A 13,385-nucleotide genomic window follows, 5' to 3' on the forward strand; every position below is an offset into this window, starting at 1 on the left:
CCCTGCCGTTCTGCAAAGAAAAACACTCATCACTGTTTTTCCTCCACTCCCTAGAATTTCTACAAAGATAACAACCGGGAAGAGATGTACATAAGGTAAGATTTTTGTTTTCTAAAACCCAGACCTGCTGTGTCATTCTCTTGCTCTGTATCCTTTGGTGGTTCCCCACTGTCTTCAGGATAGAATTTAAACTTATCTTCTGAACACTAGGTCCCTCTCTGTCTGATTCCTATCAATGTTTCCAGATTCAACTCCTTTCATTCTCCTATAAGCAGCCCCCCATACTACATGGACTTCTGTGACCTGCCATACTGTTTTGCTGTGTCCACAGGCCTCACTTTCTTTAACCATCTTTGTGGACTGAGATGGTGAATTGCATCTACATTTGTTGAAGGCTGGCACATGAGGCCCAAGTCCAGGGTTTATGAAGCATGTAGTGAGACCATTGGTCAGCCCAGTTTCAAAGAGAAAAAAAATACCAAGATGCATGATATCTGCTTCCTTGTAGACACTTAAAAGACATTTATTTGAATATATCATGAAGGGGGGCTTTTTGGGGATATTAGCCTGGAGCAAAAAACTCCCTTGCCAGTTTTTCTCAGAATCTCATATTTTTTTTCACCAAGGTTTTTTTTTTGTTGTTGTTATTTTTACTCATTACAAAAATAATGCATACTTATTACCGAAACAATAGCAACAAAAAACTTATAAAATATAGACAAAAACAAAAGACATAAACTACCATAATCCATACATATTCTCAGACCCTTTTATATTTATATATAGATAGAATTCTATGTGTGCATATTTTTTACAAAAATGGGTCATATTGCTCATAATTTATTCTTTGCTTGACAAGAATTCCATGTCAACCGATGAATTTCAACATCATTTTTAATGAAACTATAAAATTCTCTTTCCAGAATATACCACAATTTATATAGCCAGTCCCATATTGTTGAACATTTAGTTTGTTTCCAACTTTTTTCTATCATAGATACCACAACAACAAAATTTTTAGACATATGTCTTATGTGCCCAAGCTCTCTCTTACACTATCCTCGTGAGACAAGAGCCCACAAAGAGAAATTGACCAGAAATTTAACAAGTATTTTCAAGTCTTTAGACCCATTTTGTCAAGGGCCAGAGACTCCAAGTCTGAATCTACTCTGCTATTACTGCAGATATTTTTAGGTACTTAGTTTAGCATTATTCCAGGAATAGGAACTATCATTTGGATAAAAGATAATTCCATAGGCTGTCCTAAGTTTTGACAGTATTTATAACATCACTAGACAGGACTTATTATAGCAGTACAAAGCTTTGGAGTCCAAAGGGCCTGGGGTCTTCACCTTGTCTTCTCTGTGACCCTTGATAAATTGACCCAGTCTCTCTGGGCTGAAGTTTCCCCTTATAGAATGTTTCCATTCTACCTTCTGTTTTGAGGATTAAATGAGATGCTATAGGTAAAGTGTCTGGCACATAGATCCATCCCTCCAACCTCTTTTCTCTCCTTCTTGTTTTAGAAACACAGATGGTGAGCCCCAGATCTCCATAAGCTCTGGAGATTTGAGTTCTGTTGTAATCTAGGAAAACTGCATTTGCCTAAACCAAACAATGTGACGGGGTATAGTCAGAAAACCTGTTCTGTTTGGCAGGCATAGTATTTAAAAACATTTTTAAATTGGTTGCCAAAATTTGAAAATCTAGAGATTTTACATAAAAATAAGAATTTCCCTCTTCTAAAAAACTCAGAAGGTGTAGCAACACTGTGCCCTCCTTCTGTCCTGACAAATCTGGAGTACTCTGGCCATGACCCTGTCTCCATTCCCCGTTGAATTTCACCCTGCTTACCTCACTCAAGCCACCCATCTGGCCTGTGTAGGTGTTTGAGCTTGAATCCCTGGTCAGGTCCATCAGGATGTTTTCCTTTGGCATCTATAGTAGGTCACCAAATCCTTGAGTTCGCAAAGGAGAGGAGAGGGTGCCTTTGTTGATCAAGTAGCTGAAGGTAGCAGGAAATCTGTCGCTCTGGCTGCTCTCTTAAAGGTTTTTGGGCCCCCATCTAGGGATTTAAGGGACCAAGGATGGGCAAGAAGATATAAGATAGGATTCACCATGCACATAGAAAACCTCTAAAGAAACCTATAGGAGCCTGTAAAGGTAGAACACATGTTCAACACTCCCTACATGCAAGCCACATGTAATTCCACTGATAACTCTGATTGATGGGAAGAAAAGTGAGGGACAAGAGTGCAATGGCCATGATTGTAGAGGCAGAAATTGTTGATGCTGAAACCTGATTCCACCTATTTCTTACTCTACTTTAACTTAAATCTGTTTTTTGTTGTTGTTGTTGTTGTTTTTAAAGATTTTATTTATTTGACAGAGAGGGAACACAAGCAGGGGAGTGAGAGAGAGAGATACTCCCCACTGAGCAGGGAGCCTGATGCAGGGTTTGATCCCAGGACCCTGTGATCATGACCTGAGCCAAAGCCTAACTACTGAGATACCCAGGGGCCTCAAATCTGTTTTCTTATCTATGAAAGGATGATTGGGAGGATGAATTGATATGACATATAAGGTACCCATTTGTTGGATGAATGAAAGAGCAAATCTTTCTACCTGGGATATTTATCCCTCACTCATCCCCTTACTTTTAGATCCTAGCCCAACTACCATGCTATAGAAACTTTTCTAGAAGTCCCTCCTCTCTCCACCTAGATGACTTCTGTTCTCATGGTACCACAGACCTCTCCTTCACAACATAGATCACACATGAATTTTTGAAATGTAGAGTCATCCCAGGGTTCAGAACTGGAACTTCATATTGCAAAGGGAGAAAAGGTGGAAATGTGGTTGTGGTTGAATAGTGTATTTTTCCTACTGACAGCTCAAGGTCTCCACATGAATATCCAATCTTGAGGCCCTGATCCACTTCTTTTTCTTACCAGAAAACATACTTGTTTTATACCAAGAGAACACTGAAGACAGCTGTCCTTTATAGTGCTGTGGCTTTTTCATTTTCCTGGACTGGTACAATGTTTAGAACACAGGCTCTGGAAACAATTAGCCTGGGATCATGTTCCAGCTATTCCAATTATTAACACAAGACTTCTTTTATTTTCAAGTATTTTTTTAAAGATTTTATTTATTTATTTGTCAGAGAGAGAGCACACAAGCAGGCAGAGTAGCAGGCAGAGGCAGAGAGAGAGAAGCAGGCTCCCCACTGAGCAAGGAGCCCAATGTGGGATTTGATCCCAGGACCCTGGGATCATGACCTGCACTGAAGGCAGCGGCTTAACCACCCAGGCATCCTAACACAAAACTTTTGATGAGTTATTCATCTTGCCTTCCTTAATTTCCCTTACTTGTCATATTGCGTTGGCCAGAATCTTCAGTATCAAGTTGCATACTGGCTGGGATGGTACTTAAATTCTCTAGGCCATAGTCTTTTCATCTGGAAGTGAGAATTCTCAAAAAACCCATTTCCCAGGGTTGCCATGAGGATTAAATGATCTAAGGCTTTCAAAATACTTAGCATGGTACTGGTTACACACAAAGTATCTCACTAACACTAAAGGCTGCTGTCGTTGCCCATGTAGGAGGAACTGATTATCGAAAATGGAGGACTCCTTTGTGATCCTAAGTGGTGCCTAGTTGTTCTGTATGACTCTCACCTGGCCTTACCTCCTGCCTCCTTGTCACTGAACTTGGTGACCTAGCATATTTCCCTGCACAGGTACCTGTACAAACTCCGTGATCTTCACTTGGACTGTGACAATTACACAGAGGCTGCCTACACACTCCTTCTCCATACCTGGCTTCTCAAGGTACTGCCCTTCCAATGAAAGTGATTTGTGCTAGGATCTCTATGGGGCCCCAACAACAAATTAAAGAGTTAAGAAAGAAATAGAGAAAGAGAGAAAGGAAAGAAAGAGAAAAAGAGGTAGAAAATGAGGGAGAAAGAGAAAAACAGAAAGGAAGGGAACAGATGGAAAGGAAAGGGGAAAGTAAGGAAAGAGATGAAAAGAAAGGAAAGGAAAGGAAAGGAAAGGAAAGGAAAGGAAAGGAAAGGAAAGGAAAGGAAAGGAAAAAAGAATTAGCCAATAAAGTTTGTTTTGCTCTGTCCCCAAACTCTTGACCTGGCCAGTTACTTCTCTGCACTGCTTTGCCTGGTCATATAAAGTTTCAAGTGACATTTACATTTAGCAACAACAATAACTGCCTCCCCCCAAGATATGTTTTACAGTTTTATATAACACCAAACATCAATTATAAATCATCAGCATGCCCAGTGAGCTGTTTTCTTCCTCTTGAAAACAATATTGTAACTGGACAACATCTAAAGAATTTCCTTTGGCTTTTGAAAAGCTGGGACCCTGTCTTATAGGGGTTCAGAGAAAATACCTACAAATCATACACATGAGCCAAGAGAGAGTCAAATAAACACCACTTGGCAAAAATCAGAAGGCACTTACCAAATGGTTACTGCAGCCCAGCAAATCTCTGACCACTCACAGCCGGGGTGGCGGGCAAGCTGGCAGAGGTGCTAGCAGGGTTTCCTCTTGCTTCTCATTGGTGAAGAAGATACCTGCCTCTGGCTGCCTCTCAGCCCTGGGTGACTTTGTGTGTCTTTTCTCCTCAGTGGTCGGATGAGCAGTGTGCCTCACAGGTCATGCAGACAGGCCAGCAACACCCCCAGACTCACCGACAACTGAAGGAGACGCTCTATGAGATCATCATAGGCTACTTTGACAAAGGAAAGGTAATTTGTCCCTGTCTTTCCTCTCTCTGTGTGACCTTAGATATGGGAAAGGTTGGTTCCTTCCTATACTCTGCACCCCATCCATCTACAGGTCTGGTCAGCTCTCCCTCCCAATTCTAAGTCTGATCACTTGACTCCACCTTCTCACCACCTCGATTCAAGTCCATTGTTCACTTGGCTACTCAATGGGTTCTCAGCAATCTGCCTGTTTCCTCCATTGCCTCCAACAGATCATCCTTCAGACAGAAAATGGGGATCATTAAACATACACTGGATCTCATCATTCTCCTGTTTACAGTCATCTCCATGGCTCTTCCTCATTCCACCAGAATGATTACACAATCCTGCTCGTGACCTGTGAGGGCCCATGTGAGCTCTCCTCTGACTGCTTCCCTATTTCATCCCTGCCAGCTCCCACATATTGTATGCCACACTCCTTTCCACATTGGGTTCTTTGCACTTGCTTTTCCCACCTTTGAACATTTTTCTCCATAGCTTTCCATTGCAGGCTCCTTCTCACAGCTCAGAGCTCTGCTCAGACATCAGGTCCTCAACAACCTTCCCTGACCAACCTAGACAAAACAGAATTTTAGCATGCCATGAACAGAGAGACTTGTCCACTGCTGAATCCCCATTGTCAAGCACAGAGCCTGACATGTGGGGTCAAATAAATATATGTTGAAAAAGTCAATGAATTGAGTGACTGAATGACACTGTGATGCTATCACTGATTTTTAACAGTAAGGACAAAATGTTTGGTTGGGTTTGGTCAAGAGATTAGGCAGACCAACTGCTACCCATCTCCCAGTCTCGAGGTGTCTTCAGGAAGCACCAACCCAAATGCATCCATTTGTCCTACAGGAGATGTGGCATGTCGGCTAACTGCTCAGGCTCCTTCCTGGATTCAAACCTTACTCCTCTACTATCTACAGTTCCCTTGACCTCTTAGGGACTCCAGTTCCCACCCAAGATAGTGATACTAATAGTACGTACTTCCTAGTGTTGTTGTGAAAATTAGGTGAGAGAGTGTATGTCAAACAACTAGTCCTATCTTCTTAAGTTTTAGCTCTCACCCTTACCCTCCTCTGCCTTCAAGGCCCCAGTGACTTGGCCACTTCCTCCATCAAGCTTTTCTTGAGTCCTCCAGCTTACCTATAGCCCTCCCTCTCCTCTGAATTACAAAGTCTCTTACAGCTTATCAGGACATAATTTAATGGACTTAATTTTGGTCTGTTCTGTCACTGCAGTTCATTGTATCTGTCTTAGCCTGATCTCCCCACCTTCCCTGGAAAGACAAAATGAGGTAATGTCTGTAGAAGGGCTTATAAATTCCCAGGAGCTGAGCAGTTGGAGACTGTTTTGATAATTTACAATTATAAGCCTCTTGAGGGCAAAGAGTCTGCCATTTCTGGAACCTTCTGCCCTACTGGCATCAAGGCAGAACTCATGATTTGTTTACAGCTGATTCGGTCCATCACAGTGTGAACGCCCAGAAGGACATGTTGAACTTTATCCTCTGCAAAGTATCCAGTTCAACTCACTCTGTGCTGAGCAGAGAGGAAAAAGACACCGTCTCTCATCTCCAGCTGCTTTATCATCTAGTTGGCAAAACAGACATGCCAGTCATGATCTTTTTTGTGTAGTACCCTTTGGAGTTGTACAATAATGGAGGATGAGGGAGGGAAAGTCAGTGCCAAGGTACTTTGGGAGCAGAAAGGAGAGAACAGATGGGTATAGCTTACTCTGACAGCCACTGCTGTGGAAGTTTCCAGAACGAAGCCCAAACTCTTCAGCATCCCTTTACCTTCCTTTCTCCACATCTCCCCTCGTGGAGATTTACTGCTCCAGAAACACACAAGGGCTTTCTCCTCCATTAGTCTACCTGTCAATACTTGTGGACTCTTCTATATCCCTTAAAACCCAGTTCTCACATCTATTTATGTGTATCTTTACCCACATGTATTTCATGGAAGAAGAGACTGTGTCTTCTCCATATTTATGTTTGTCCCATCACTGTATGGAATATCAAGTCTGGAAACCAGCAGGTGCTCCATAGTTACTGTATGAGATTCAGAGGGATGAGTGACTATCAGAGGTCCCAGTGACCATGTGGGCAGACTCAGGGAGAAATCCTAAGGTATCTGACTCCCTCCCTGGCCCCTTAGTTGTCTCTTAACACATGGGGAGAGCATTTCTGGCATATTATGGTAGGAAGTTGGCAAATACCTACACATGAGCCAGATAGTCCCCTGACCCAGCCCAGGGACTATATCACCATCTTCTTGTCAGGCTTAAGAGAAGAAAAGCCCCAGCCCAGTCTGGCCTGTAGACTTGGTTCCTCCTGGCACATAAAGCATTTTTATGCCCTTCACTAAGTTGTCCACGGGTTTACAGCCGTGGCTCCTCCACTCGGCACTTGCTTTTATTTATTTTTATGCTTGGATGCAGAGAGAGTATTTTTGCTACAAAGCACACACCACATTTTGGCAACCTCCCCTCTCTCCTTCCCCACCTCCTGTAGCTTCTTCATTTAGATGCATTTTCCATTTTAAACTGAATATGAAATGTGATGGGTGTCCCTTGAGATTGCCAGATCTCCAGCCCACTCTGCATCTCCCCCGCCTCCCTGCAGAGGCTCCTGACCCCCTTCAGTCTAAGATGGAAGGATGATCTATTGGATTCAGCCTAAGACAGAGCAGAGGAAACGGAAAATCCCCTATATCCAGGGGGTTTTTTTTTTAGCATTTTTTTTCAAATGGAAAATACCTATTTACAAAAACAACTTCTTCTTCTCCTCCTCCTCCTCCTCCTCCTCCTCCTCCTCCTCCTCCTCCTCCTTCTTCTTCTTTTAAGAGAGGGACTGGGGTGTGGGGCAGAGGGAGAGGAAGAGAGAGAATTTTAATCAGGCTTCATGCCCAGTGCAGAACCCAACATGGGGCTCAATCTCACAACCCTGAGATCATGACCTAAGCTGAAATCAAAAGTCAGATACTTAACCAGCTAAGCCATCCAGGTGCCCCTTACAGAAAGTTCTAATCACTCTTTTTATGCTCTAGTTCCAGATCTGTCCCCACCTCTATACAGCCCCTCCCCACTCATATACTCCAAATAACCCCATTAGGAAGTGACAGGTATAAAATTTTGGTTACATGAGATGAGTAAGTTCTAGAGACCTGCTGTCCAACCTTAGGTCTGTAGTCGACAATCCTCGGGTCACACCCAGGTGTGCATTCTATCCCAGCTGTTGGTTGGGTATGTGACCTGGGACAGTGTTTCTGCCTATCTGAACCTCCATTTCTCACTTGGGAAATGCAGATGTTACCAGTCACCTCCCAGATCAGCTGTGAAGAACCAAAGAGCATGCAGTTAAAGTATTTATCCTCTTCTCTGCCTGCTCCATTATTTGTCACAAAATTAGAGTGAGGGGCCGAGGAAGGGTCATGCTCCCCAGGAGGTACCTGGCTCGCTGTGCATGGGGTTGGGTCTGGGTCTGAGGGAGGCTTGCAATGCAGTCCCAGGAGGCATGCTGCTGCAAGTCCCTTCCTCAGCAAGGTTCTGCAAGCCTAGAGGTGCCTCCTACCTAACCTTTGTGTCCATGACCTTCCTATAGATGTGGGAAGAAGCCATCAGTCTATGCAAGGAGCTGGCAGAACAGTATGAGATGGAGATCTTTGACTATGAGCTCCTGAGCCAGAACCTGGTAAGGTTGGGTGCCCAGGGCCTTGGGCTCCCCAGGGAGGCTGGCAAGAGGAAGTGGGAGGCCAGGTGGAGTGAGGACTACAGAAAAGGACTGGAAGTAGGGCCTGGGCTGAGGAAGGCTGCTGCAAGCCTTCCTTCCAGTTAGGAATATTTCCAGAGGGAGTATTCTGGGAAAACTCATCAGCGACAGTTTCCCGGATGGAGTGGTAAGTACCTGCTTGGCACTGGGGCAGCCACTGCTGTTGCATACCCGATAAACACTGGGCTACATTTGCAGTAAAATCCCCACAAATCACTAAGTCAATTAAATAAAAACACAAATTTGTGCTTTCTGATTAACAGATAAATCACATTAAAATGCTCCCCATCTGGCCATTCCCCATTAGGTCCTCGGTGCTGGAGATTTGGTGGGGGTGAGTGGAAAGTGGGGGAAGCCAGCCTAGCCTGCTCATGCTGCAGATACCAGGTCTTGGTGGGGAGGTGGCCTCTGTAGGGACAATGCAGGGCATCCTGGCTGCTCCTACTGCTCGGACACCTCCCACAGATTTCCTGGCCCCCTCAGACCCAGGACACCAGTGCCCCATGTTGGCCTATTTGGAAGACCAGTCCAGCTGTGTCCAGGAAACTCTAAAGCAAGAATCAGAATGTGGAGAGATGATTTATGGCTTCTTTGAGGGGGAAATGGGTACTGAGTACAGTGTTCTTGTTAAAAACAGCCGAGCTGTTAGCTGTTTGTACTGTGTGTAAGATACAATGCAAACACACATGCAGTCACACCAAAAGACACTACATCTACCCCATGTACATCCACATAGATGTTTGTAGACATGGAGACACGCAAGCCTTCTAAATGTGTGCATTCATGTGCTTGCACACAGACACACACTCATGGAGTGCACACTCATGTATGTACACATACATTCAGTATACATCTGTATGCACACATACATACACAGAACACACATTCGTTTGTACACATGCACATGTCCCATACACATTTATGTACACGTGCACACACGTAGTACACATGCAATACACATGTACACATGTATGCACAGCACACGGGACACACATGTACCCGTGAGACACATGGACACATGCACATGCATGGAACACATGCTTATGTGTGCGCACATGGCGCACGTGTGGTCGCACGTATGCACACACATAGTGCAGATTCATGTGCCTGCTGATGTACGTGCACATCCGTGCTCTGAGGCTCTGCTGCACAGGCTTGTGTCCATGCACACTTATCTCCATTGTGTCAAATGTAAGAAGCCATCGGCGTGAGATGTGGTATTCTTTTCATGTACCCTGTCATGATATCTGTCTAGCTAATAGCAATTGTAAGATGCTAGTAGATGTAAAGTAAGATGTAAACTGTTTTCAGAGATGTTAACATACGAAAACACACACTTCTCAGAACTGATGAAATACGTGAAGCACGCGCACACAGGAAGCCATCTATATCCAGGCATATTTGTGCATCTATAGAGCCTCATAAACACATGCCTGGTGTGCCTGGGAGGAGCAGCAGTGTGTCGAGGGGGGCTCTGGACAGCTGGCTGGATTCAGCCCCACACTTACTCGCTGCATTAGGAGACACCATTTCTTTCTCTGCGAAACAAAGATACGATACTTGGGAATTGTTACGAGGATGATGCAAGTAAGCGAGCTAGTATTCAATACGGAACTTGGTATAGGGTAAATACAGCTACTGCTGTGATGCTTATAGACATATCCACGGACATGCAAATGTGTGCACTGGGCATCTTGGTATAATGGTCGTGTCTCAAGTGTGGTCTCTCTGAGCTGAATGTGCCTTTGGTGTACATCTGTACTGTTATAAGTTATGAGTTTTCTCCTTCCAGATCCAGCAGGCAAAATTCTATGAAAACATCATGAAAATCCTCAGGCCCAAGCCAGACTACTTTGCCGTTGGATACTACGGCCAGGGATTTCCCTCCTTTCTGCGGGTGAGTGTGCTGGTGACAGAGACCCAGGCCAGAGGCCTGTAGCCGCCTCAGTTGTCACTTTGTGCTTTGAGGATCTACTTATCCTCAAACTCTGTGCTCTCCGGATTCCAAGTGCTGCCCTTCCCCCAGCACACGCCCAGTCCCTTCCATCATCACCACCCTCAGCCACCCCATGTTTCTCTAGACGTGCAGCAACCAGAGCTGCCCCGTGAGGTAGTAGCTCCCTGTCCCTTGAGTGAGGTGTTCAAGGAGAGCCGGAGGACCTCTGCTACCCAGCAGGGAAGGCAGAACACTCATTCTCAGACCCTTTGGGCTCAGGAATCTCTTTTCTATCTGAAAAATTATTGAAGTTCTCCATGAACTTTATACTTAAAGACTCTCTACATTTACCATATCCAAAATTACAACTAAGAAAATTTAAAAATATTTATCAATGTATTTAAAAATAATCAATCAAGTTATGTTAACATTACTTGTGTCTTTATGAAAAATAGTGTGCATTTTCCCACATTACCCCATAAAAATGTATGCAAACAGTAAGATTGTTTCATATTTCTGCAAATCTCTTTAATGTTTAGATTAAGAGAGAACAACTAGGTTCTTATACCTGCGTCTGCATTCAGTCTGTCATGATAATACACATCATGCAGGCTCTGGAAAATTCTACTGTACATCTGAAAGAATCAGAGTGAAAAATACTAGCTGACCATTGTTATGAAGAGTGTTCCTTGGTCTTATGAGGTCCCAAAAGGGTCCCAGAGACCCTCAGATGTTTCTGGAACATACTTTCTGAGCCAATGCTCTTATGGATTATTCACTGATCATGTAGAGAGTTGGACTAGGTCAGCTATAGGCTTCCTTCCTATAGGACACCTTCCAGTGAGCCTATGGTTCAGTTCTGAGATCAAGGAGATACAAAAGAAACAGCAAATCTGATGTTTGACCTTACTTGATTTATGGTCCAGTCAAGGACATAAGTCTCTCACTCTTACCAGTCAATGTGGGAATCAGAGTGGGCTCAGGGGAGGGAGCACCATAGCCTGCAGAAGAGGTCAATAGTAAGACATTCCTTGATGGAACAGAGGTGGCTTCCCAAACCTGCTTGTTCATCAGAACGCCCTGGGGATCCTACTCCCATAGATCCCATTTCAGTAGATGTGGAGCAAGGCCTGGGGAGCTGAACTTCTAGAATTTTCTGAGGCCCATCTGTCAGTCCCTCAGATTTGATAGCACTAATAATGCAGAGGTGACAGATGAGGACTTGGACCGAAGAACTTCCGGACCATTAGAAGTGGCACAGATGGTACAGATACAGTCTAGAACAGGGTTTCTCAACCTCAGGACTAGCGACATTTTAGACCAGGTTATTCTTCATTATGGAGGCTGTCCTCTGCATTGAGGGACATGTAGTAGCATCCTGGGTCTCTACCCACATGGTTCTGGTAGCTCTCCCCTCCCCAAACTGTGACAACCAAAAATATTTCCAGAATTGCCAGGATCCCTTAGGAGGTGAAATCACCCCCAATTTGGAAACTACTGATTTAGAGGAGGCTAACATAGTCAAAGAAGGGTAAAGAGTGTATTTCTGTGGATCTAGAGCCAGGAGCCATGAGATGAAGGACCCGAATGCCTTCCACCCTGCAGGCCCAGCCCACATGGCCCATGAAAGGCAGGAGGGACGTTTTGTGATCATGTAATCAGAAGAGCAGGTATGACACATTGAAAGGAAAGTGAGGAATAATTCTGAAAACTGTCCATAAGACAATCTGAAGAAGTTCTCAGCACCCATGATCCCCTCTCCTTTTAGAATCAAACTTTTGAAAGAAGTGGTATGCCTAGGTCAGTGAGTTGAGCTTCTTGCTGTGGTGGGGAAGCAGAAAGGAGAGAGACCTACAGGAGGTCATCATAGATCTGTGCTCCTGTCACAAGCCTCCCAGCTTTGCTTGCATCACGTTCTCCAAGCCTGGGCCCTGAGATCTCTGTTGCGTGTCATTTCTCTGCAGAACAAAGTATTCATCTACCGAGGGAAGGAGTATGAGCGGAGAGAAGATTTCCAGATGCAGCTGATGAGCCAGTTCCCCAATGCAGAGAAGATGAACACAACCTCTGCCCCTGGGGACGACGTCAAGAATGCCCCAGGCCAGTGTATCCTTGGAGAATGGCCCAACCAGGGTCCAGGCAGAGGCAGCTCTGCTGGGACTGTAGCCCACAGAGCCCCACCTTAGAGCTTAGAGCTGCTGCCAGAATCATGGTAGTGGTGCCAATTTTAGTGTCCAACGTGGGATCCAAAGAATCCATCTCAGGAAACTCTAAACATTGCATTCATTGACCAGTTCACTCATTCAATCATTCTCATACTGAATACAATCAGGCCCTCACTCTGTGCCAGTCATTGTGCAGGGTGCTGACGATCACACTCACAAAGTGGTCCTACCTTCAGGGAGCTTATAGTCTAGCAAGTAAAAGAGACACCAAACAACTAATTGTTCCATTAACTGTGTTTATGCAAATGGGATTAATACCAAGAGGAAGCCATGCAGGATACTGTGATCGGGAGGACAGAGATGGCTTCCTTGAGGAGGGTAATGTTGAACGTTAGCAACCAACTAACTGACTAACTAACTAAGGCTGGTGGGAGGCAGGGAGAATGGCCTAGACAGAGGAGAGGACTCTCATGTGCCCAGGCCTCAAGTTAGAAGGAGCACAGCGGGTTCCAAGAACTGAAGTACTGTCACATTGCCTTTTTTTTTTTTTTAAGATTTTATTTATTTATTTGACAGACAGAGACCACAGGTTGGCAGAGAGGCAGGCAGAGAGAGAGAGGAGGAAGCAGGCTCCCTGCTGAGCAGAGAGCCCGATGCGGGGCTCGATCCCAGGACCCTGGGATCATGACCTGAACCGAAGGCAGAGGCTTTAACCCACTGAGCCATCCAGGCGCCCTC

At 44.7% G+C, this 13,385-nt stretch overlaps 1 protein-coding gene across 1 annotated transcript in view; it reads left to right on the plus strand.

The window, feature by feature from the left end:
- The window catches only part of DOCK2 (dedicator of cytokinesis 2), a 411,678-nt gene that overhangs the window by 370,610 nt on the left and 27,683 nt on the right, over positions 1-13,385 (plus strand). The window contains exons 36-41 of the mRNA XM_047729407.1: positions 55-95; positions 3,743-3,833; positions 4,649-4,768; positions 8,379-8,468; positions 10,339-10,443; positions 12,447-12,588. Coding sequence (XP_047585363.1) covers positions 55-95; positions 3,743-3,833; positions 4,649-4,768; positions 8,379-8,468; positions 10,339-10,443; positions 12,447-12,588 — 589 coding nt within the window. The remainder of the gene's footprint in view (positions 1-54; positions 96-3,742; positions 3,834-4,648; positions 4,769-8,378; positions 8,469-10,338; positions 10,444-12,446; positions 12,589-13,385) is intronic.

The sequence above is a fragment of the Lutra lutra genome, chromosome 5 (assembly GCF_902655055.1).
Source record: "Lutra lutra chromosome 5, mLutLut1.2, whole genome shotgun sequence".
Lineage (NCBI taxonomy): Eukaryota > Metazoa > Chordata > Mammalia > Carnivora > Mustelidae > Lutra > Lutra lutra.